General features: G+C 36.3%; 1 protein-coding gene across 1 annotated transcript; it reads left to right on the forward strand.

Annotated features, from left to right (window-relative positions):
• Positions 1-1,701: 1,701 nt before the first annotated feature.
• Positions 1,702-26,070, forward strand: LOC145692344 (uncharacterized). Its single transcript, XM_081767641.1, has 8 exons — positions 1,702-1,786; positions 3,637-3,819; positions 7,913-8,112; positions 11,088-11,178; positions 12,613-12,731; positions 16,277-16,475; positions 23,278-23,417; positions 25,735-26,070. Exons 1-8 carry the CDS (start codon positions 1,702-1,704, stop codon positions 26,068-26,070), a joined length of 1,353 nt encoding a protein of 450 aa, XP_081623767.1.
• Positions 26,071-26,482: the final 412 nt, after the last annotated feature.

A 26,482-nucleotide genomic window follows, 5' to 3' on the forward strand; every position in this document is an offset into this window, starting at 1 on the left:
GTGAATGCTCTACCACTGATCCACCGCGGCCCCAGGAATGTTTTGATGTCAGCAATCATAGGCTAAAAGTGTGGATGTCTAATGCTATTTGAAAACAATACACTTTGTACCAGGTTGGCAACATTGTCAACCCAATGAACTCAAATATTGATTAGTTTCATTTTCTATGTTATTATAAAAGTATTTGCACAGGCATAATTCCACTTGATTGCATTATTCACGTAATATTGAACATTTCCATTTGCTTTCCCATAGTGGGCCAATGTAGGGACTCGACATATTCCATATTCCTGTGTTTTGGCAATCAATTTGACTATTAAAAAAGCTACTGTTTTGAGCAAACAGAAAATACTCTTTGTTTAGGCGAGCCAGAATAAGTAAAACTTTAGTTGAATGGTTAGTCTTGTGATTTGCCAATTTCCTGGCCCGGGTTCGATTCCCGCCCGCTCCTTTAGTGTTTTTAAAATGTTTCATTTACAAGGCTGAGCTCCAGTTGGATGCTGCTAAACGAAGATAATCTCCAGTGGAGAAATTCAGTGATGATGTAATCCTAAAAATAAAGGAAGAAAAATGAATGGAGAAAACGAATTACAGAGTTAATTCTGTTAATGGTTCTATATTTGATATTATTCCTTGATTTCGTCCATTTTTAAATTGTGGTTAATTGACACTATATTCTCCCCTTTTCTCCTTGTATCTCAATGTGTAAATTTTCACAAATATTATACAAATCAGGAACCTTCAGTTATATTTGCAACCTAAGGGGAAATACGCTTAGTACGGGTAAGTTTTCCAACTCGTTTGAGTGTTATTGAATTTTGCATTTTTAATATTTACAAATAAATTACTGCGTACCAATAGTTAGCATTTTAGAAAGTCATTTAACGAATAATGAAATCGGACAAGTTCTTTCGAAGTAGTAATACGTATCAATCAGTGGAGCCGGAACCAAGGAGCTCAGGCCTTGTTAGACCCCCAAAATTCTCATTGGAGACTGCGCTCTTCCCCGAATGATCGATCCATATTTTAATTGATTTTCAGGTAGGACTATTGTTAATAGTTTCAAAACTCAGCGCAAGGCATTGTGTTTACTTAAAAAATATCGTATTACATATACCGCATAATCTATTCGTATATTATTTGATACGCACATAGACCTATGTATAGTCATTTGAAGTAAGTTAACTTGTTTATAATCCCAAATTGAGTTAATTATTAGATTATTTAAGTCCCCTAACTGTTGCCTACTCATCGGCGCCTCTGGTGTCCGTATATTTTTTCTGGTATTTTGCTGTTTACTGTGAGTACAAGTATCCAAAGACTCCCTTTTGTCATTTCGTCAGCCGGCGTTTCTCCTCACTCCTGCACTCTAAAAAATGGTATAGCTGAATTGACAATAAAAGCATTGTTGATGAGTATTGCTAATTGGTAAATTAATATTGACTATAGTATATTTGATGTATAAATACTGATTTGTTTTTTATACAACACCTATTTTTTTAGTATGGCTGTGGTAAGAAAAAAATATTGCTAATATAAGTATGGTTAATAATATCATGCATATTGTTTATATAACCAGATTATTTAGTATTGCTAAAATAGCGATAGCATTATGGTTAGAATGGCTATTACAATATAAAACTCTTGTTATGGCAACAATGCGAAATCCCGCCTTTTACGAGTTGTCATATAGCCGCCATAATGATGGATTCTATAGTGGAAAGCATGAATTATCAAAATATTCTAAAAGACTGGGGTTTAGAAACCCTAATAATGAAATTTCAAGGTAAGTGGATAGTCAGTAAGTTTCAATATGTAAATTGAAGATATGTATTTCTAAATGTTTATTTGAATTGTATTGCGCACAAGCAACAAAAGTCCCTTGTACGAAACAGTGTATTATTAAGCATTTATGAATCTTCCAAAATATTATTTTTATTATCACCAAATCAAAATACTTCAAAATAGAGACACGATGTGTTCACGCAATTGAGGGTAAGTTTAGAGTTTCTAGTCCGTTTTTACTCGGAATTACGATATTGGAACCTGTTTCAGTCACTGTTCTAGTCTAACTAAAGTCTTACCAGGTAACCTAAACTAACATAACCTAACAATTTTTAATGTTTTAACTGCATTTTTGTAGGTTGGAAACTGGAGAGGCAACTCTAAACTTAAGCCCGAAAATGTACAGATGAAATTATATAAGGTATAATAATGATTTAAGACTTCTTGTAAGATGTTTGTGTGAAAAGTTGAGAGAAAGGTTATTATTAATGTGAGAGTTCGTACTATTTGGAAGAGGCTTAAGCTTTTGCAGAACGATTCGATGCTTGAGGATCATAGTGATCCTATGTTAATATTTCTGCGTTGAGTTTTACTTAATTGGGCATTTATTCCGAAGTTGGACGTCCGATACTTTTCTACCAAAATTGCGTAAAAGCTGTTAAAATGTATAATTTTTCAATTTCGCGAATTGGGAGAAAGTGTAGGTTAGGTTAGGTTACGTTAGGATCTATAATAGAAGTATCCTTCGACAGGAGCTTCACGAAATTCAACACTGTCAGTTCACATCCCGTACAGCGATTCGGTATATTACCCGCAATATTGATATTATGAATGCTCGTTACTTTCCCACAATGCAACTATTCGGTTACCTTGCGCGAGGTAGATCTCTTCGCTCGCTTAGTAGTCCCATGTTTATAACCAATTATATATAACAAATAGAGAGAGTTTTGTTGTATTATCCTTATATATTATCAAGCACACAAACGATCAAATTATACGTATCTTCCGTGCAGGTTTCAAAATTTTGCTGAAAACGGACGTCCAACTTTGGAATTTAAACCCTTAATTGTTATACTTTGTGCCCTTATTACTTTCTACAAACAGTACAGGTGGGATCAAGAATTTTAATAATAATTCACCCTTAATTTTTACTAATTAATGCTGAACAAGCGACAGCGAGCGAAAGTATGGTTAGATGGGCTAGTTTAGGTATGTTTAGGCTAGTTTAGGTGCTCGGTTTTGACCTCAAGAAGTATCTAACCCGATCAGACTCGGTCAGAGGTCAACTAATTCCTCAAATGATGTACCAGTAGTTCACAAATTATTTACCAGTCAGCCCATTCAGCAGTACTGAAGCTTGACCTAAGTTTAACCATTCAGTACCTTCGTACAAGGGACCATGAGCTAATGAAACTAATATATGAACTTAGTTGATCTCACAGTTTACTGAAATTAATCAAGTATTCATAATGATTTTGTATGTGATTGTTCCCACGAAATGAAGCTTATTTAGCTTTGGGGTTAACTGCTGTATCACCGGAACAGTTTTAGAAAATTTACCGGGTCAGTTGGAGATTTTTTTGTTTGTTTGTTTGTTTATGAGCAAGAATGAGTGATAGTCATGTAAGGGGAATAGTAAAAATGAAGAAATTGGTTATTTTTGATGTTGTAAGCGACACTGTATGTGGAGACGGATGGACCATTTCGCGGAGAGATATAGTTGTTATGATGTAGTGGCGCGAAGAGGAGTATGAAAATAGCTAGTGTATGTCAAGGCTGTCACATGTCGTGTGTTACGTACATAGAACTGTTCAAAAATAACGAGCGACAGTTGTTGAAATTTTGTGAAAGAGCAGTATACTGAAAGGTTGACGGTGTGTGGAAAATGTGGAAATGAATTGAAAATACAGAAAGAAAAGGGAGCGTATTATTTTACAGCGTCAGGGAAGAAGGAAAACCATTTAGAGGGCTATTTAGCTGAGTACTTCTTTAAGGAAAGAAGACCCCAAGAAACTGTTGTTCACGATTTTGAAGGTAAGTGACTTCTGTTTCTGCAAGTAAAGCATTATTAGTATGATACCATGGCAAGTGCTATTGAAATGTATATGATTGCGGAAACCAGATGTTTTCAGTACCCTCGCTTACGCGTGTACACATCGTCGCTGACGCGCCTGCTCCCTTCGGGCACACTACCGCGCTGGTCCGCTAGCTCCGCACTGCCTTGGCTCGGTTGGATAGCATTCGTGCACTTAGTGGCCACCTAGCACAAGTTGGTTTGTGTTTTTTGCACTGTAGTTTTTTATGCCCTTATCCTAATGTGAGGTAATCTAATGTAAGTTAATGTAATCTAACGAAATATAACCGTATACAGTACATTTTGGTACTTTTTTCGATTTTAATACTGGTCCGGCGATGCGGCAGTAATGCCTTAGCTTTGTAATAAGCGAGAAGAAAATATAAACGTCATAGAAATTACAAGGTTCTAGAACACATGTCCCACTTCCCATTTAGCTGTAATAAAAACAGAAGACAACTTCTCCTGCGGCCTTCTAACCCGCTTTCACTTGCTGACGCTCGCTAGCAATATTCTGTGAAATAAAATTTAAATTTTGGTACAGAAAGAAACCAACCTTGCTAACCTATATGGGGAACCTGTGTTCTAGAACTTCCCCTTAGAAATTATCTGGTTCACACGTTGTATTAGAGCGTACGTTAAGTTAGGATAAAAGCCGGAAGTTTCAAACTTTTCATCGTGCCATTTTTTTTTATAACCAATTAACTAATGCAATTTAGCTATAATTCATAAAATTACATGAATTAACTGACAAAATAATGGAACTGGCGGTTGACGTGGAAAGTTGAAACTTGGCATACATATAGCCTTCAGAGAAAAATATGCAGGATTTTTTTTTCTTTTAGTAGGTGAAAAGGAAGAATGAGTAAAAATCCCTCTTATTTCGGTGTACTTAAAAAAAAAGTCTTAGGAAATTGTATTTGAGTAAAAACTTTACATTCGGTATTCATGTAGGGTTTTCATAAAATTAACTAAGTAATTCACCAAAACTATACATTTCCTAGTTCAGTGAGGTTGTTTGGGAAAGTGAAAAATCTTCCCTTGTTATTTATATGGAGATACCTTCTACAGCCCAAAATTATTAAAAATTATTAAGTTAAATGATGTAGCCCGAAGGTTAGAGTGATGCAGTTTGGCATGTTTGTAGGCTTCTGGAAGTAACTCACAAAAAAATATCAAAAGTAAATATTTTTAGTTTTTAGGGTAATTCTAAAATAAAAAGAAAGATTTCCGGTGCTATTTAAATGCATGTTTGTTTTGGACACAAAATCTCATGTTTTAGGTAATTGAAATTGGAACAAAAGCTTGAAATGTGGTATGCTTGCAAGCTTTTGATAGCGATATGCAAGTTATTGACCAAAAATAATATCTAATTATAGAGGGATTTTTTAATTTTATTATTTTTATTTATTTATATATTATTTATTTTAGAAAACTGAAAACTCACAGTTATTTAATATCATATCTTCTACATCTCAAAATGCTTAGACTTTTCCTGAACATCTGCGGATGAAATTTGGCATACTTGTGGGTTTATAAGGTGCGAGACCGTAGTCGGAGTAAACGGTGATCTAGGTGCGAGACCTCCAGTTAGCCGAAGGCTAGTCTTCAGTAACAAGCACAGCTGCTGCACATGTTGGAATTGGAAGTCATCGATTGCGAGGAAAACAGAGCTAGTTGACATTTGCCTTCGAGTTTGACCGGGTTACTGTTTTTTCTTGAGATTGAAATCGAGCTCAATAGCACCAGTACCCTCAAATTACTTTATTCCTTTTTTTTAAAAAAAATAGTAGGGGTCATCGTTATTCCACTTTAAACTTTATTTGTTGAGATTACATATTAATGAAAATGTCTGGTCCATATATCCTTATTCAACAGTGAGGTTATGAAGGACGGGAAATACAGTTTAAGGTTGGACCTGAATCACTACTCGGTTTACATCCAAGAGAAATTGTTCTTCACCTGGACTTGAACTCGGGATCCCTTGATTAGGAAGGCGATGAGTTTATAGACTAAACCTTAGGACACGTGATAGAAATATGTTGAACCGATTTGCATACTTGTGCATATTTTGCGTCACTTCAGGACAAAAACATACACAACTGCATAAGTGAAATCACTTTACAGACTTATAATTGAAATAAGGGGACACGGTGGCTCAGTGGTAGAGCGTTCACCTCTGGTGCGTGGGGTCCCTCGTTCGATCCCAGCTCGTGCCAGTGGGCCGTCTGTCGGACAACACCGTGTGCGTAGGTTTTTTCGGGGTTCTCCCATTTCTTCCTACTTTCTCCATTTCAGTCATTACTCATCATTACCGTCTCTCTTAGCTTCGGTGTATAAACGTGGCACTTTAAACTATATATTTCATTTCATAATTGAAATAAATGGACAATTTCAAAAGATTATACAGATTACAGAAGATTACTTTAATTCAAGTAGTTCACTGCATCCGAAGTACAGCGTCCTAATTTAAATTGCTTAGAAGTGAATAAAGATACTAATAATTTGTGTTCACTCTGGCTGTGAACCATTTATTTTATATTTTTGGCTTAAACCAATTGGATTTTTTAAAAATTTAAACCATCTTCGTTTACACCAACCAACTCTGATAGATAATAATCAAAAATACACACAGCTAGTTTTGTGACTGCTTCCTTGAGTTAGTTACGTTTTAATTATATTCGTTTCGTGCCTATTCATTATTGAGGGACTTACATATCCAGATAGTTTTGTGACCTCTGGCGTAGGGTAGTTACGGTTAGGTTATGCTCGTATTGGGCTGTTGCGTTTTGGGCTACCAGATAGAGATTTCACTTCCGAACCATAGTGCAGTCCAACTCTAAATGCAGTAAGATGTATTATTTCTACACTGCTTCTTACCGGGACACTAGCTCTTGTATACGGATCTTGAACAATCTTCCTGTACTTTACTGGAGTTCCATTTTCCTTTCATATACCTCCAAACTTCCTGACTTGGTACTCTGTCTTACGTCTTTGCCCATTCAGTAAATACTGCATCCTTATTGCTTTCCCTGACGCTTTTTCATTGTTTGCTTTAATAAGATTGCATCTACGGGCGTCGCTAGCGTGACGGGGACATGCTTCCCCCCATAATTTTCTGTGTCGTGTATAAAGTTACCAGCTGGCCAGTATTTTATTTATTTATTTTTTTATTATTATTTGCACTGCATGAGTTATGGTATATCATTAATTTATTTCGATAAAATTAAACCAAATCATAGTATGTAATTAGAAAATAACTTGCATATGTGAGATATATCATGTGTTCCCCCCTCCCTAATATTTAAGAGCTAATGACGCCACTGATTGTATCAGTTGTACTCATCTATGGCATGGATTCAACTGTTGTTTTTCTATTTAATTTCCTTTCTAAATCTTCATCGTCCAAGTGTTTATTGTATGTGGCATCCTCGGTAATTTTCACAACTTTGTACAGCTTTCTTCTCTTTGTATATAGATACAGTACTACTCTCTCTCTCTCTCTCTCTCTCTCTCTCTCTCCACTGACTTGGCATTTTTCTCTTGTCTGTAAACTGTTTTCATTAGATCCCATAGTATGCGGTAGGACAACTTCTGGTCCTAAGCACCCATGTTTTAGCTGAAGATAGGAATATGGGAAAGATGTAGCTCAGGACCTATATTTTAAGACGCTAACCGGTTTGAATGACATTGAAGAAAATAGCTAAGACGTGACAAAAAGTTGAACATATTTGTATTATCTGCCTAATTTTATCATGTCGTTTTATAAAATTAAATTGAAAGAATGAAGAGTTGCAGGATTCAATTTTTTCTTATTTCAGGAAAGTTTTATTCATATTTCTTTATTTCCTTAGAGCTTCTTCACATCCAGTTTGTTTTGCCTAGCGCTTGTGGTGTGAGGAGTGACGGATTCGATTCCCGAAAGGAGCTCAAAATTTATGTTCACCCAGCATCGTGTACCATAGATTCCGACATAATCTTTATATTGTTCGTTAAATAGGAGCTTTGTGCAATCTGTGTATTTCATTGAATAAACATTTGTTATTATTTCAGAGGAAGAAATCCACGATGAGGCATTCGAAAATTTAACTGTGGATGCAATAAAGGAATTAATTCCTAAAGTTGGACCACGAATGAAATTTATATCAAAATATAAATTGTACAAGGAACAGAAGATGAAATCTCCTACTTCTTCATCCCCTGTGTCTTTCCTGTCACACAGCTCAGAAGGCAGTACCTTTAGTGATAGCGAGGTAGAAATAACTGATATCTTATTATTTTTCTCAAATATTATCGTACTTTGTTATCATTGTACCTGTAATACCGTATTCATAGGTGTATTGTCAACCGTATTACAATTTTAATCAGTAGAGAAAGTGTTGGGTATAATACTCACTATTTTTTTCAGCAAAGTGTTTTACTTGTAAATATAAACACCTTACAGTGCCCAAATTAAAATATACGCGCCTTTGGCGTGGGAGACCGGGGTTCGATTCCTGGCGGGAGCTCATGAGGTTCGGATTCCTCGTTAATCAGTAAGTCCACTTCTCATATAGCCTCGCTGCTGAACGGGACGTTAAACTCAAATTAACCCAAATTGAAATATCTTGGTAACAGTTTCAATGTACTTCTGACACCATCCTCAAATAGAGGAATAGAATGAGAAAAGGCTACCACTATTTTCCATTCTATTTCCTTTCTGAAGATGGTGTCAGGAATATACCGAAACTGTCAGGGAAGATGTAATTTTAATTATTACACTTTAATGTTTTAAAATTTGTCTTTTGCGTTCAGTTATTTATTGTACTTGCATTCTGTAAGGATTAGTCCGTGTCAATGTGTAAGTGTAAAAGTTGATGCTTCACAAAAGAAAGGAAAAAAATGAAAACAATTTTGTACGTTTAATTCACTCGTAAAAAGTATTAGCAAGCTTTTTCCAAACCCAGTCATACTATTACTAACTCAGAACAAAACAAGGAAACTAATGATTTAAATCTTTTCTTTGTTACCCTCCTAGTTTTTTCAAACTCGAGTGCATATACGAGGTCTTCAGTGCTTGTGTGGATAGTGACGCGCCTTTGGCGCGATAGACCCGGGTTTGATTCCCGGCGGAAGCTCATGTTCCGATCCGACATTAAGCTGTAGGTTCACGTCTCATATAGCCTCGCTACTGAACGAGACGCTAAACTTAAACCAAGAAATCGAATGCACATACTTTCTTCAACGGCAGTAAATTAATATTCTGAACGAAACGTTAAATTGTAATCCATTTCTGATGATTCCAGGGAAAAAAATCCGTAAAAGAGACAATGTTTAAAAATATAATAATTATCCATGTAATAATGTTTGCAATTTAATACTTAAATTATAGCGCACAGTGCAGCAGTTTTACATGTATTTAAAGATAGCAGAAAAATGTAAATGTAAACTTAATTGTAAGCTTGGTAAATGAAAGAGATACAAGAACTTACGAGTACGAATATCATATTGAGAGCCCTAAATGTAGCGAAAGTTCCGAAATGACGGTTTGATTTGATTCTCTAACAGGTTCTTCTAGTCTTAATAAATATATCTCTGTTTCACCAAGGTATATCTCTGTCCTTAACTGCATTCGACTTGATAGATACCAGATTGTTTCAGAGGGTCAATCCTCTGAGAAATATATTATGTTTTCTGAAAGAATATCGGAAGCGTCGATGAAATACCTTCTGAGAATAATTTTTATTTGGTTAGATAATATTGGAAAATATGGAATACCTATTAAATTTCTAGTTAGTTTACTTTCATTTTTACAATAACGCAAAGATTGAACAAGTTAATACAGCCAGTTTTTTCAAGGTGCGGTGATCATATCAATTTTCATGCTTGATGTTGTATTGCAGATCGTGGTTTTGGGTACTTAATGTAACAGCAATCAAAATATCCAAATGTTCCTTTTTACTAAGTTGAAAGACATAGATTTGGCCTTAGTGTAAGTTATTTAGTTAATTGTTGTTAAATGTCCCATTTTAGCATTGACGATTAGACGTGAAACTACATTTTAAAGTGAAATCAGAAACACTGTAATGTGTTCGTTGCTCTTCCACTGATAATTGAACCCGGGACTGCGTGAATTATTCACGCACTCTATTCACTAACAGGCGAGGAGGGCTTCAATGTAAGTTTTGGCATGATGTTACTAAAATGTATTGTATTCCTCTATCCCCTTTTCATCATTCTCTCCATCCATTCTTTATCCCCATCTCTTCTCTTCTTTCCTACGACTTTGTTTGTTACAAATATTACTACTTGCATCGACATGGTATGCAAATTCTGTCGGTAGTGAATTCAGTGTGAAATGACCTAATAGCTATTTTTCCACCATCCAGAAACCAAGAAAGTTATCTACGTAAAAATGTATTTCTAATTATATGAAAACGTATTCTTTCCACTGGTTATGGTTCCAATTTGGTGCAAGTTTGGCAACATAATCATTTTGAGATACGAAGAGCATTCATTTTCCACATCTTGTACTTTTCCTTTTTATAAGATCGCATGTCCCTAAAACAATCTGTGCTTCAGATTTGAGGTTTTCTTTATTCTATAGTACATCTACCATTTTTATTTATTTCAAGTATCAGTCTATTAAATTGACTTCATACACCGTTGTCACTCATTACACTTCCACACACACAAACACACACACTTTGTTTTAAGCAAACTTTGTGAATTTTATGTACAAATTCTGCGCATCCATGGGAATTGATGACTAACTCTCTCTCTCAGGTAGCAAGTTTTGAAGTTTGTTAGACCGTTCAGTGAACAATGACAAGCACTTAAAAAAAGTACTTATTGTTGCTGTTACAAGGGTTATTTTGAGATAGCCGGACTACAAAAGACTAATCTTTATTTTTGTGTCAGGTAACATTGGAGCAAAAGTTTAAACAAATTATAGATGGTGGAGTGGGGACCATTGGTTCACTTAACATGAAATGCCACAAACTGAACTAAAATGCATTAATAAAATTGACATGAAACTGGTTATGATCAGCACACGTTCAAGAAAAGGCATCTTGAAGTTGTTGAATCTGTGCGTTGTCATAAGATAAAAAATAAAAGTAACGGCAATCAACAGTTGTTAACACTATAAGGGAAATTACGCGCGTACGCAGTTGCGCTATGTAATTATATGCATTTATATTTTTTAATCATTGTATTTAATGAAGCTAATAATAAACTTTTATTCCAGGTGACAACTATTTCCTTTTTCCCTAGTGTTGGTGGTGGAGATAGGATAAGCAATGCAAATGGAAGCACATTGTATTGTTACGAGGAACCTTGTGAGTAGATTGTAATTCTATCTCAATGACTTACGTAGAAAAGTATTTTTAATTAGACACATCCAACTAACACCGCTAGAAAACATGTTTAAACATTTATTTTCGGATTAATATTTATCTGTTTTATTGCATGAAAATGAAGAATGAGCATGGAAAAATGGTAATAGTTAAAGATAAGCATTTTGTGTGCTATTGCAGTTAGTAGTTAACCGAGCGAGCGTGGGTGAGTGCTTAGCGTATGCAGAGGTCCCTGGTTCGAATCCTGAGGCAGGCCATCGTAACAATTGTTTTCCAGGGTTTTTCTTAGTTTAATTAGGCATATGTCTGGATGGTACCTTGAATATATGACCCGCCTCGCCGACTTCGAAGCTCCTTTCCTTCCTTTGTTGTTATTTGTTTCAATGTGAAATGCCTTTCGGCTGTATTTGGAATGTTGTTAATAAATAGGTAAGATAATTAAAGGGTAAGTGTCCCAGTCGCTCGTATAAATTGAAATAGCCCTTATTTCGAGAACTTTCCTACCGTCCTCCCGCATATGAGAAACTTATTATAAAATGCAAGTGACTTTTAACTGAATTTTTTTAAGAAAAAAGGAAGAAAAGAAACAATATATACTATTTTTCTTTCTTTAAACAGATTCCATGATGAAAGCATCAGGTTGCTGAGATACTTTTCCTCAAATTGTTAAAAAAAATGGTGTAAGACACAGTGATGCGATGAGCATTCACAAGTGAATTCAATTGTGTCTTCAAATGAATATATAAATATTGTTAATTTCTTCCTTACTTCTTATTTCTTACCTTGAGTTGAATATCTCTCGCATTTTATAACATGTTATTAATATACAGAAGATTCGCGTGAACATGCCAGTCCAAAAGCTCTTGAAATATTACACTATTATAATATATATTAGCAATTAGGACAGTGGTAAGTTGCGTATTCATAATTATGATTTTAAACTTTTAATTATATATTCCAGTAGAGAAAATTATCGTTTTTCGGATGTAGACATTATGTGAGTTCCCTTGAATTTTATTTATGGCCCTCTGACTGGGACAGAGGTGTAGTGACCTGGAAATATTTCAGTTCTTGCTTCCATTATCCTGGTACGACTAAGGAAAACCTCCATCAGGATGGCAGTCCGAGCAGGCCACTTTTGTTTCAATTCACTTTTAAAGCGTGGGTGCAAGTATTACTTAAGCGCAGCCGTTACACAGGTATATACGGTCCACTTCTGGTTGTGATTTGTAAAAGAAAATATGTCAAAGTGTGAAGTCCTAATGCCAGCATGCATTTCTGTTTGCTTAGGGTGATTGCTTTTACGTGTAATGAAGGTACTTCAATTAATTTATTTGAGAGAGAGAATAAGGATAGGTTAATATAGAATTCTTACAGCATTATTTTATTTATTTATTTATTTATTGTGTATTCCAGTTGATGTAGTATGTGGTTCGGCAGGATCAAGAGATACATCCACAGATGTAGATATCTGCAAAAATTGCCCGTTGATGGAAGACCCCCAAGTGAAGGAAAGTGCAGCAAAAGAGGAATTCGTAAGTTTTCACAACACATTGTTCCTGGTGTAAAATTACCTTGTATTTCACGTAAAGAGCCCATGAAATTGAAAATTAACATCCAAAGATATATTTTCACTTGAATGGTTCTTCACAGATGAAGTAGACAAATAAAACTGATTGTAAGTGTCCGTTTATCGTCAAAGAGACTACCTATTCTTCGTATTTCCATAGAAGATTTACGTATATATAAGTATGTTGGTATAGCTTGTGTAACCGTTACTAGATTTAAAGTTTAATTTTCCAGATCGTAATAATTAGTTAGTCACACATCTTTTATGACCGCAAGAGTGAGCATGTGTTTGGTAGGACGAATTCAATGTAAACATAACTCATATTCTTTATAACCTTATTTAATGTACTCATTTGATACCACATTCATTCAAATCGGCTCTTGGACTGTTATTAAACTCTTCTACGTGTACGTTATCAGGCATGGCGTGGGGGACCCGGGTTCGATTTCCAGCGGGAGCTCATGTGGTTCGGATTCCACGTTAATCAGTAGGTCCACGTATCATATAGCCTCGCTGCTGAAAGGGACGCTAAACTAAAAATCAACTCAACGTTATCAGGCAGGACGGTCGCCCTGCAAGCAAGGCTTTAAAAAAGTAGATCGACTAGGTACCCCCCTATTGAGGTACGTGGGTCAACTTGAAAATTTTAAATGGCAAAGGGGGTTGAGTGATACATCGTTGGAAAGATCTAGACAAGAGAAATATTTTGCCGAAAGTTTCAAGTCCCTATGTTGACCCTATCCTAAATGGCGGGGGTTCCCATTTTGTGTCCATAAAGTCCGTTGGCACCCAGTGTATCTTCGAAACGACTGTAAATATGAGAAAACACAAAAACACGTCCATCACTATTTTAAGGAGCTTGAATTTTGAGCTATAAACGGTCCACTCCAGGTACCCCCATATGGGGGTACATGGGGTCAGCTTCAAATTTTTAAATAGCAAAGAGGGTCGAGTGATATATCGTTGGAAAGAATGTGAACCCGAGCCATTTTAGATGGAGTCAACATAGGGACTTGAAACTCTGGTAAAATATTTCTCTTGTCGAGACCTTTCCAACGATATATCACTCGACCCCCTTTGCTATTTAAAATTTTCAAGTTGACTCCAGATACCGCTATATGGGGTGTTTAGGGGTACCTTTTATAGCTGAAAGTTCAAACCCCTTAAAATAATGATTGACGTGTTTTAGCATTTTCTCATATTCGCAGTCGTTTCGAAGATATAGGGGGTGGCAAATTTTAAATGCACCATCCTAATATATATATATATATATATATATATATATATATATATATATATATATATATATATATATATATATATATATATATATATATATAAATTTTGCGACATTATTCAGCATAAAAATTGAAGTTGATGCGTAAGTTTTTGTCGTTCCTATTTGGCGACAGTGTTGGCAACCGTGTTCCTTGAAGCTCTTGGAAGAAAGATATTTTGTTCTGAAAATTAGCTTCATGAGGCTCCTTCCAACGCAACTATCATCACATGCCATTACCCTTGGAAAGGCCATTCTGTCACCATTCAAATGCATCATAGATGACCTTTAGAAAAAATACAGGATGAGTAATACATTTTTATTTTGGAAAAATGTACAGAATGGTTACCAACCTGTAGGTGTCAGGCCGCTGAGAATCGGATATGTGTAGAAGCTTTTTTGCTTAGAATTACATTAACTATCATCTTCCGATTTCGCCGGTGTAGTTTCTGAACACCCATTGAAAATTAGACTTAATTGTATTAATATTTATTTTATCATTGTCTTCAGAACAAGGAGAAATTTACAATTTAACTTACAAGTGAACGTTTTCCATAACTTATCAGAATACATTTTTCAATGCTCATTTTATTGAAGTACTAAAGGAATCCAGAAAAAAAAAAAAGAAATTCCAATATGTCTAATTTACAGCATATATATACAGTGAAACTTGTATAAGACGGAACGTCAAGGAACAAAATAATTTTCCGTTGTATGCAAATTCGAAAAGTTAAGTTCTGTAACAATAACTGCTGGTAAAAATAATCTCGTAGTACTATACCTAGGTTAAAATGATTGAGGTGAAAGATTAATTAACACAAAAATGTATTTACAACATAAACTCAATTAACAAAGTGAACTTATTTGAATAAGACAGACGCTTAAAGTACAAACTACAAGTATGTCTTATTTTATTATGTATTTCCTCTCACATTCCTCTTTACATTTTCACCGCCTTTTAAGGATTGTTTTCATTTTCTGGGTTTCAGTGTTGGAAATTTGCGTTTGCAACATTTGAAATGAACTTTATATTTTACAAACATTGTCTCTTTTTCTCTCTTCAATAATCGTATTGTGTTCTCCAAAGTAACAATAACATTTGTTTTTGCCGTATTTGTGCACAACACTGGACACACAAACACGCCACACTGAAACCACATTTTCTGCAGCAGAAACAATGGAAATTTTCAACAACTGGTCTAAATTTCTACCATTTGTTTTTTCAAAAATGACCGAATTCTTGGAAATGCATGTGTAATGACGGAGTAGCAAGCAGTAAGTCTTTAATTTATAAAGAAAGTTTTGACAGTAGAAAAGTGCTTATGTGTGTATCAACAAAAACAGGAAACAGGTAACTTAAATAACAGAAACATTATCTCCATTCTTGTTCACGGCCGAAAAATCTTAACTATTGAAAACAGAAGTTCAGTAGTAACGCCAACGCAGAGACAGACAGACTACAGTGCCCCTACGTTTCGAGCTGGCAATCAGTTAAGAGAAAAATCTTTACCATATGGCAAATCAGACAGAGTTGCCGGGACTAAAAACCAGCGGTGGCTCAGTGGTAGAGCGTTCACCTCCGGTGCTTGGGGTCCCGGGTTCAAACCCTGCTCCCGCCGTGCGGACTTTATGGTGGACAAACACCGTGCTCGTGGGTTTTCTCGGGTTCTCCCACTTTCTTCTTTCCACCATTTCATTCATCTCTCATCATCACCGTCTCCTTTAGCCTACCGGCATTGAGACGTAAAACTCAAAGATTTCATTTCATTTTGCCATATTTCTGCTAGGTGCTATGGTGGTCATGTGATCACGTGACTGCTGTCAAGTACTCATACGAGAAAGTAGAGAACCTTGTGGAGAAATCACTGTTGGTATAGGTGCGGTCCTTGTGTCTTTCTTTATTTTTTATTCCACTTTCGTCTTTGCGTCCCTGTATGACGACTCCATAAATGCGAAAGCGCTTGGAAGTTTATTTTATATTTGCGTGTATTTTATCAGTTCCACTCTAAGTAATTGTTTTTTACATGCCTACTTTGGGATTTCTTGTTCAATCAGACATAGTATTTTCTGAAAATGGATACTATAATGGGGTGAATGCCATTGATGTTCATAACTTGATTAAAAACGCTCTGTTGAAACAAAGATTATTTAATGAACTTCAAAGAAAACTATACTACCAAACTTTTGTATAAAGAGAAGAAAGCATAGAACATTATATCATCAAACAGCGTTAGGTATATGTGACAACAATTTCTTTTACTTTTCAGATAGACATTGATTTTGGCCAGTTATATCCTGGGAAAGATATAACATTTTTTTCAACGTGGAATGCAGACTTAAAGAAGATTCAGCATATACTTACCACGACCAAACAAACAACAAATGACGGAGCCACATTAGTAGAACTTTTGCTGCAGGAGAACATCAGGGAAGGTAATTATTTTTCTTATTAAAAGAAAATATTGCGCTCAGATCTACTATAACTTGAACTTCCGTATGCGAAAGGTGTATGCCACAAAAACAACGGTTTTAAACAAGAAATTGATGTCTCTCAATATTTATGTAACAACAGTCTGTCCCTTGCAATTTTATTAAAACTCTGACTTAAGACCGTGAACTACCAAAGCAAAACCGTGAATAATAATACCGTATTCCAGATTGCGGAAATCTCACTTTTATTACAAAGGTGGGCTGAAAATTTTTGCTTGTTGTTTAATATATCGGGTTATAGTGAACATAATTTGAAGAAGAAGAAAACAAGAGCATATTGACATCTAGGGTTCAGTTCTGAAACATTACTTGTTTACATAGTCACCTTTCACTTCCACGCACTTCTCCAACTGCGCATCATACCTTCAATGGCGTCACGATAGAATGCTTTGCCTATAGAGCAACACCGCAATCGTATCGCACGGTGGATATTGTTCTCTGATAAATAGTGGGTTAAGTGTACATTCAGTTTAGGAAAGATGCAAAAGTCACTAAGTTTAAGATCAGGGCTGTATGGAGTGTAGTGTATCCAAGCTTTAATATTGTGTCGGTGGTCAACTTTCCGGTGAAGAAAGGCTCCATTCTCAGGTCTGACGCGCGTCAGTCGAACTTTCAACTTCTTTAGTGTTTTAGTGTTCGATGTACCGCTCGTATACCTTTGGGAAGAAACTCTGTGGACAACGCCATTCACAAGTCAGTATTACTTCTTCCTCACCCTGATCTTGCATAGAGCGTCTTTTACATCTATCCTAAACTGAAGGAACACTTTAAGGAAACGTACTATTTATCAGATGAGGATCTCCAGCGCTGTGATCGTGATGTCGCTTCAAAGGCTAGGAACTCTACCGTGACGACGCTATGGGAGGATTTGCGCCATTGGTGAGTGCATGGAAGTAAGTTGTGACTGTGGAGAAATGGTATACACATTGTTTATTATTTCATTAAGTATTGTTCACTATAATTATCAAAACGCAACACTGTTCAGCCTACTCCCGTAAGCAAAGAAAAGATCAATTACAGCTGCTCCGGCAATTTTCCCTTGTCTCCTTTTAGTCGTAAGTCCGAGCAGAATAAATCAAAATCTAGAAGAAAAATAAATGATAATTGTAAATCGACAACATATCGAGCACTTAAAAAAGCTCTGTTATTCTTTTGTTTCATTATTGAGCTCAGATCACGAGAAATATTTCAACTGCTGTGTAGTAATTGAACATTTTTCGTTTAATCTCCCAAAGAGTCTGAAATACTGACTTCAGTGACCAGTTTACATCCCTGAAATCAGTATCTACTTGAATAACAGTATATGAAGAAGATATGAAATCCCTTTTGTAGCAATGAATGAAACTAATGTTTAGAATTTGTGACGAAAGAGCTTTTCCGCAGCCTATAGTCTTTAACTTGTTGTTAATTGTCTATTTTGATTCATTAAGCTGTTCAATTTCTCTCTTTTTATCCGTATTTGTTGCAACTTCCCAAAGGGTCAGTCCATATATAATCACCGATATTAGAAAAAAATCCCCAGTCGACCATCAGGGATTTTGATGAAATTTGACACACGGGTACCTACATCCCTCGTAAGAAAATCTGTAATTTTACATTCTCCAGTCTCTACCAGTTCCTGAGAATTTAACTTAGAAGCGAGGCAGTCCGCATCATGACTTGCCGAACACGCTGTCTGTTTAAGTTTTTAATGAGCAAGAACTCCGTTACGAATTATGTTACATAGGTCAAACTTTTTCTGCAATAAATATACGCACTGTTGTAATGGAGTAATATGTTGAACGTGGCATGACCACTTTATGTTCGGATATATAAATTATCAAAGTCAGCACTTTTCTACATTACCTTTTATAAAGTTCATTTTTTAACATGTCACAGATTTCCTACATAAAGCAACAATTGCCTGTGTTTGCGTGCAGTACCTTACAGGGTAGTCAACTATATGCACCAGTAATGCAGAGCTGTTTAAATTTTATTTTCAGGATTTATAGGAGGTTAAATTTGGTATCATTGCAAGAAAACAAACTTTTTGCTTATTTTCAGAGCTCTATTTAACTATGTTGACAGTTGAATATGAGTGTTATATTTTGGATTAACATTGCTATTTATGTAACAAACAGCTTGTGTGAATTTCAAAACCCTGATGTATTTTCTTCCATTTTAAATCATCGCCTTTGTCAACAGGTGTCAGTAGTCTTTCAGGTTTAGAACGGATATGGAGAATGGAAGTAATTTTACTTTCAGAGTTTCTCTCCACTCTGGATGAGGACAAAATCAATGAACTTCGTGTTAACCTTATGTCAGGATAGAAGTTGTGCTAAACATGTGTTAGATGTGCCAGTACCAGAAACAGCAGTGATGATCATGATAAGTATGATCCTAGTTACACACTACACACTATTCACCAGGAGCAACTAAACGTGTCTCTCAAATCTGTAGGCTGCTCACCACTGAAGAATGTAAATAAAAGAGACAGAGAAGGATACACCAAGAGAAAAGTGAAGCAGATAACAAATGTCGTACATTAGAAGATGTTCTTGGAATACCGAGCACTACATTTCTCTAGTGAAAAGACATGTGACAGGTGTGCTGATTTATCTATGCTTATACAGCAGCTTGTAGAAAAGTATCACAAAACTTTTTCCTATAAACAGAAAGTCCAAATCTGAACAGTGAATGAAGTAGTTTCATTTATGAACGCGATGGGTGTTCCAGAATCTGTCCTGGAATGAAAGAATGTATGTATGTGCATACAGATGAAGGTAAAGTTCAAGTTCAAAAACGGCTAATGAATATACATGAAACATATGCTGAATTCTGCTAACAGAAACCTCAGTTTAAAATTGAGTTTGCAAAGTTTTGTGCCTTAAGGCCGAAGTGGTGCATTACAGTTAAGGCAACTGGCACGCATTTAGTGTGTGTGTGTATGTGTGTCAATATCATCAAAACATGAAACTGATGGTCGATGCCCTTCCTGGATCAGGACACAACTACAAGACACAGCTGAACATTGCAGTGTGTGATGCAACGAACAGACAGTGTAAGTTACATTACTGTGGCAACGGTGGAAGGAAGGAGGCTGTGCAAGATTATCTAATAAAACATTTTGATGATAACTTACTTGAAGGTGATGACTGTATTAAATTTAAAAACTAGGTTCACACAGACCGGTTGACATTACAAATCCTACAGCTCTCTGTGAATGAGTTTTGTGACACATTGAGTCAGAGAATTGATAGTCGTAGACAGCACCATTACATAGCCAAGACTCAAGCTGCATACCTGAGTAATATGAAAACTTCACTTCAGAAAGCAGAGCTAATTGTTTTACTGGATTTTGCCGGAAAGTACACGTTCGTTATACAGGACGAGGTTCACGGGTACCATTGGGAGAAATCCCAGGCAACTGTGCATCCTTTCGTGGTGTACTATAATGATAATGAAACCCTGCAATGCAGTGGCGGATCCAAGGAGGAGCTATAGGGGCTATAGCCCCCCCTTGAAGCTCAGGTATACACTGGATAAAATGGACTTCAATCCTGCTTTACACTGGATGGTTTAGCTCCTTCCTTGATCATATCCTGGAACCGCTCCTGCTGCAATGTATCACTTTCTGTTGCATATCAGACAGTTTACAGCATAATGCTACTACTGTCTGTATATTCCTAAGGCATTTCATGATACACCTGACAAATCCTTCAAGATAGGCAGCTGGATAAGATAATTTACTCCAGTGACAGCTAGATAAGATAATTTACTCCAGTGATGGTGCTGGATCACAATATAAAAATTAAAGAACATTTACAATCTACGTCAGCATGAAACTGTCTTCGGAATCAAAACAGAATAGCACTATTTTGCAACATTCCACGTCAAAATCTCATGTGATGGTATAGGAGCAACTACAAAAAGATTGACAGCCAGAGCCACTCTTCAGTCACCTACCAGACCAATTGTTACTGCACAGGGGATGCACGAATAGGCTGACAGCAACATTAAAGGCATACATTACTTTTATGTGTTTGCTGAAGATATCTCGAGGGAAAGTGAATGCATAGAAAAGCAATACACAAACTTGCAGACCATTCCTGGAACTCGCTCTCGCCATGCATTTATACGAATTGAGGCAAACACAGTCCTTTTGAACATAATTTCTGCAGACGAGTTTGGTATCACAGTGTCTGGTGGGAACAAGAGAAGAATGGCAACATAAGCTTCTTAGTGATATGTACGTTGCATGCATGTATGACAGTAAGAGATACGTTGGTATGGTCAACGAAGTGTCATGTGAAAATAAAGATATACATGTGAATTTCATGGTACCAACTGAGTCCTCTGTGCTATCATGGCTACTGCGGAAAGATGAAGTCTGGATACCATTTCATGATGTTATCTGTACCCTGGAAGTACCTTTATTACAAGGTAGCAGTCAGGGGCGGATCCAGGACCGACTTCTGAGGGGGGGCGGTAGGTTGTCATACTGCTACTTTAAGGGCTCCAAACTTTGGGATGGGGTTTATTTATATATGTAAAATAAAAAAGTTTCCTCTTCTGGGGGGGCGATCGCCCCGATCGCTGCCCTGGATCCGCCCCTGGTAGCAGTGGACGAGCATACAGACTGGATGATAATAGTTACCAAAACGTACTAGCTTGTCTTAGAAAGTAAAGAAAGGTATGTTGTTTTGCAAAGTGTTAGTTCATATAAGTTTCCACAATTTGAAATCATTTATGTTTCACAACATGCGCGTATCATTTGCCTACGTAATCTATTCCACAGGTTTATTATATTCCTTTTCACTTTGTGTGCATGTTTCTTTCTTTATTTGAACGCTTAATTTCTTATTACTAATACTGAACTGTAATTTTGACCCACAGAACTCTACTATTTTGTAACAATTAATTTCATTATGTGGCAGATTGTTTCTTCTTATAGTCTTACAATATATGTTTTCAAGTGCTCAATCAATGTAAATGATTTCACCTGGCGCATACGTACTTCCATTCTCTATATCCATTCTAAACCTGAAAGACTACCGACACCTGTTGACAAAGGTGATGATTTGAAATGGAATGAAATACATCAGGGTTTTGAAATTCACACAAGCTGTTTGTTACATAAATAGCAATGTTCATTAAAAATATCATACTCATATTTAACTGTCAACATTGTTAAACAGGGCTCTGAAAATAAGCAAAAAGTTTGTGTTTTTACAATGATACCAATTTTAACTTCCCATAAATCTTGTAAATAAAGTGTAAACAGCTCTGCATTACTGGTGCATATAGTTCACTACCCTGTGAGGTACTACACGCAAACACAGGCATTTGTTGCTGTGTGTAGGAAATCTGTGACATGTTAAAAAATGAGCTTTATAAAAGGTAATGTAAAAAAGTGCTGACTTTGATAGTTTATATATCAGAATATAAAATGGTTATGCCGCTTTCAACATATTACTTCATTACAAAGATGCATATATTTATTGCAGAAAAAGTTTGACCCATGTAACATAATTAGTAACCGAGTTCTCGCCCTTTACAAACTTACAAAACCCAGCGTGTTCAGCAAGTCACGATGCGGACTGCCTAACTTCTAGGTCAATTTCTCAAGAACAGGTAGCGACAGGAAAATAAAACATTACAGACTTTCTTACGAAGGATGTAGGTACTTGTGTGCCAAATTTCATCATAATCCCAGATGGTCACCTGGGGACTGTTTGACGATTTATAATGGAATAACCCCAAAGAGAAATACATACGTTGACTTCTTGAAATAATATACTTTGGTTCTTGAAATAATATACTTCATGTACAGCTTTTATACACGTACTTATAGGCGATAGATAAGTATTGTATTAAGATTAGTTTTCACCATTATTTAGACCCAATATTTGCATATAAGAAACATCGCATTATCCCTTTGCCGAATCTGGGTGTAGTTACAAAAGATGATACATTTTGTGTGTTTTTTTTTTCAGACTGCTGTCCATTGCTTACAAAATGTAATTTCCTTTTTTCTTTGATTATTGACTTAAAGTAATATACCGTATTCATTGCGTATCACAGAGCAAACCTCTGCAGGTATGAGAATGAATGCAGTAAGAAAGTTAGCACTTACATTCAAATAAATTAGTATAAGGTGGTCCAAAAGTGGGCGTACCCCCCTTTAGTTTCAACAGTATAGTGTTAGTTATGGTAGAATGTCTGTACACAGCTACCTTGAAGTCGTAAGAGTCATAAACAAAGATATGATCACCATCCATGTCATAACACAACTGAATTCTGCACAAAGTTCTGGCAGATGTTTTGCGGAGATACTCCGGAGTCAACGAGGGTGAAGGCGTGTTCCACAGCTGCTCGTAATTCCTGCGTTGTGTGATATCGAGTGTTTCTTACGTGTTGCTTCATGAAAGCCCAGGGAGCATTGTCTGATATCATCAGATTTGGACTTCTTGGAGGCCTGGCAAAGAGCTGGATGCACAACCTCTTCCAATCCAGCGGCCAGGAAACGTCCGATTCAGGAACTGATCTGATAACTGTTACCAAGCAGAAAACAAATGGATAGCAATGTTGCCAGACAATGCAAAGGAATGTTACCAGACAATGCCAAGCAGTGTTACCAAACAAATGTAGGTAAAACCAAAAACCGTCAGAAAACACCAATTAGAGGTACGCCCACTTCCGGACCTCGCTGTATAAGCGTAAATTAATTACCTACAAATGTCCTTGATATTTCATTCTTTTCCAGATGCCAGAACAGTCGTAATATTAATACTTCTTGGAAGATATTTCCCATCTGTGACCACGTGTATCAAAAGGAAAGACGGAGGTGGATTATGGAAACCTTCCAAATACGAGGCACAGCAAGGATTCCTTTTTCATGTCAGAGTATGTACCATTATGTAATATAATGTATTAATATCTACACTTAATTACAACGAAATATGTCATTAACATTTAATTAGTGATTGGAGAATGGAGAACATTGCACGAAACCTTATCGAACAAACAAACAAACAAAAAAAAAATCAGCTTTTCTGGAAAAACTGCTATGCTCAAACAAAAATATTGTGTAAGCAAACACCATTTTCATCAAACCACGATCCACTCTGACTCACCACGTGTCACCATGATCTACTGATCTACTTCGACCTACTGACCGAACATGTCGAGAGTGGATCAAAGTGGACTGTGTTATATTGAGGACTACAATGAGTCAGTTGTTATTGTTGGGTTAGGGTAGTCATACGTAATAGTGGAACATGTAAATGTAACCCAAGATACACTAAAGTATACTCAAAATTATCTCCACGTGATCCATAGCCACTGACCCGCTCCATCTTTGATGTGCACTCAATTGATATGATTACCATACCATATCAAGAGGATCATATTGGTGGTACATGGAAACAAAAAAGTTTGTTTAAGAAAAGGCCCCCTCGGGACAGCACGCCCTTGGTGGAGTGAGCTATCAACCATATTTTGCAATATACATGACTCTTCTTCATGCAACTAGTAAAGCATATATCGGTGTATGTGACGCGATTTGTATCTTACGAAGATATCGTGAACCTAAGTTGTGTAGATAGAAAGGAATATGCGTAAAATAGGAAAACACAATATTCATTAGTAGCCCCGCGTGACGTAGTCGCTAACGCCCTCGCCTTTGGTGCGAACGGTTCTGGGTTCGATTCCCGGTGAGATCACTCGATCAAAGAAGTGTAACAGCTTTTTCAGGCCAATCATCCTGAGTGTTTTTTCCTGGGTTGAGTGAGTTTTTTTGTTTTTTTAATCGCGTCGAATAATATAAACACAGTGAACGATGCTAAAAATGCCGGGATGGTACCTAACACACAGGTCCCAGACCGCTTCCTTCCCCATCCATTCCTTTCTTGCTTCCCCTCTCTCGGATTGTGTGCTCTCCGAGGGACGACATCCCTCAAACGTGACGAACTTAAGGCCGACCTAAAAGTTACTCCTTCGTTGCTAGTACACTTATCTCCTTTGTTGGGCGACTGCGTTCGATTTCCCGGGGGGAAGGGGGAGGGGATTTTAGGATGTTATTCGTATTTTCCGTTCCACTGTAGGTTTATGCCTTATGAAGTTCCCGTGATGAAACCCTATATTCCAATAACAATAGTAAACGTAAAAATGCTGTAAAACTTTCGGTGAATGCTATGTAAACTTTCTAAAACATAAGTAGAGATTAAATATGTTTATGGTCATGGATAAAATGTTTACTTGGCTCAAAACAGCTTTTTCCCGGTGTCTTTAAAAATGTTCTTCATTCAACCCTTCAAATATTGTAACTATGATAGCACTCCTTTCTTCATTTTATGGCATAAATAAGTAAGAAGTGTTTATACTCGAGGTAATTATATGTGTGTAATATCAATCTTATAAAAATACTAAGCAGCACGTAGGGGAACTGCACCAACCTTTTCGCGATCATTATTTTAAAAACTAATTCATTGATATTGTAGCATCCTTGCTTTTCAAATTTCCGCAAAGGTTTTTCTTTCTTCTTCCTGGAGATTTGTAACGTCAAGAATTGCGGTCATTGAGGTACAGGATCTAAATTTACTTTATCTTTAAAATATCCGTGCTTACTTTATGTCTGGATGTGATTCCAAGTTTGCCAAATTTAATGGAAATATTTATTACTGTAAATGTAAACCAGTAAGTGTAAGCTTAGGACAATTTTATTTATGTCGCAGTTATCTATTCACGTAACTACTGTCAAGTTTATAAGTGCAATAATTCAGATTGTTTTCTTTGTGATTATTCTCAAACCTTATACTAAAGGGTAGATTCCTCTAAGGAACTTTACTTAATTTTCCCAGAACTTTTCCTAATTGCATCGGATAATACAAACACAATAAACGGTATTAAAATGTACAACTCAAGGGGTATAATAATACATTCGAAATACTGTCATATTAACCTATATTAGTTTTCAAGACATTTCATATCGCGCAGAAGTGACTCGCGTCAATTATGACCTCATTACATTACATTTCTAGTATAGAAGAATGCCTGAAAACAGTTGGTAGCAGTTTTATTTGATTGCTATATATATTATTGGTGCACCTCGTGTTTAAAATACAAGCTCATTTTAATTATACGTGTATTTGTAGTTTTTGGAATTTGATAGCGTGTTAATAGGTGTGTAACGTGATAATAATTCTGTCTACATGACTTACAGGAAGCGTCCGATCTTCAAACAGAGTTAGAAAGGCATCATCTAAAGATGCAGCGCTTTGGATGTAGTGTGCAGCCCATGCCCGTCGTTGTCGCTTCAAAAATAGATGAACCTCAAGCTTTCTACGTGAGTATTGAGGATAATCTCTACAGAGTTGAAACTCCACTGAAAGCAATCGATAGCACATTCAAGTCGTTTCAAGTACTGGATGCAGAATATCCGAAGGAATCGGAACAAGTGTGGACATTTGTGCAGAAACATATGTACAAAATTGAAAATGACTGCGACAAGAATTTTCCTTCAGTGAACACGCTTATCTCTGAAATATCAAAGATCTAGTACCGTGTAATGGCGGGAAAGGTTGTTTTCCGTTAATCATTTAGTTTGTAAAATAGTTTTTTCATGTATATGCGTTCTTTTTAGTTTGTAAGAAGATGCCTAAGTGTTTTGTTTGTCATAGTGACTTAAGAACGAGTCAGTATCTGTTACTTCATTTAAAATTTTGTCACAAATTAGGTGTCATGAGCCCCTTTCGTTGTGGGGAATCATTGTGTGGACGCGAATTTGATAACGCCAATTCATTCCGCAAACACTTGCTGAAACACGAAAGAACAAGTACGGGTGGCGATGGGAACCAGCCTTTTCGTGGATACCAAAATGAGGTGTGTCACATCAATGTTGAGAGACAGTTGTCTGATAATGGTGATATACCAATTGAAACTTCTGTGGAAAGCCTTTCTCTTGAAGATTA

Source organism: Thermobia domestica, chromosome 8 (genome assembly GCF_964235325.1).
Source record: "Thermobia domestica chromosome 8, izTheDome1.hap1.1, whole genome shotgun sequence".
Taxonomy (NCBI): Eukaryota; Metazoa; Arthropoda; class Insecta; order Zygentoma; family Lepismatidae; genus Thermobia; species Thermobia domestica.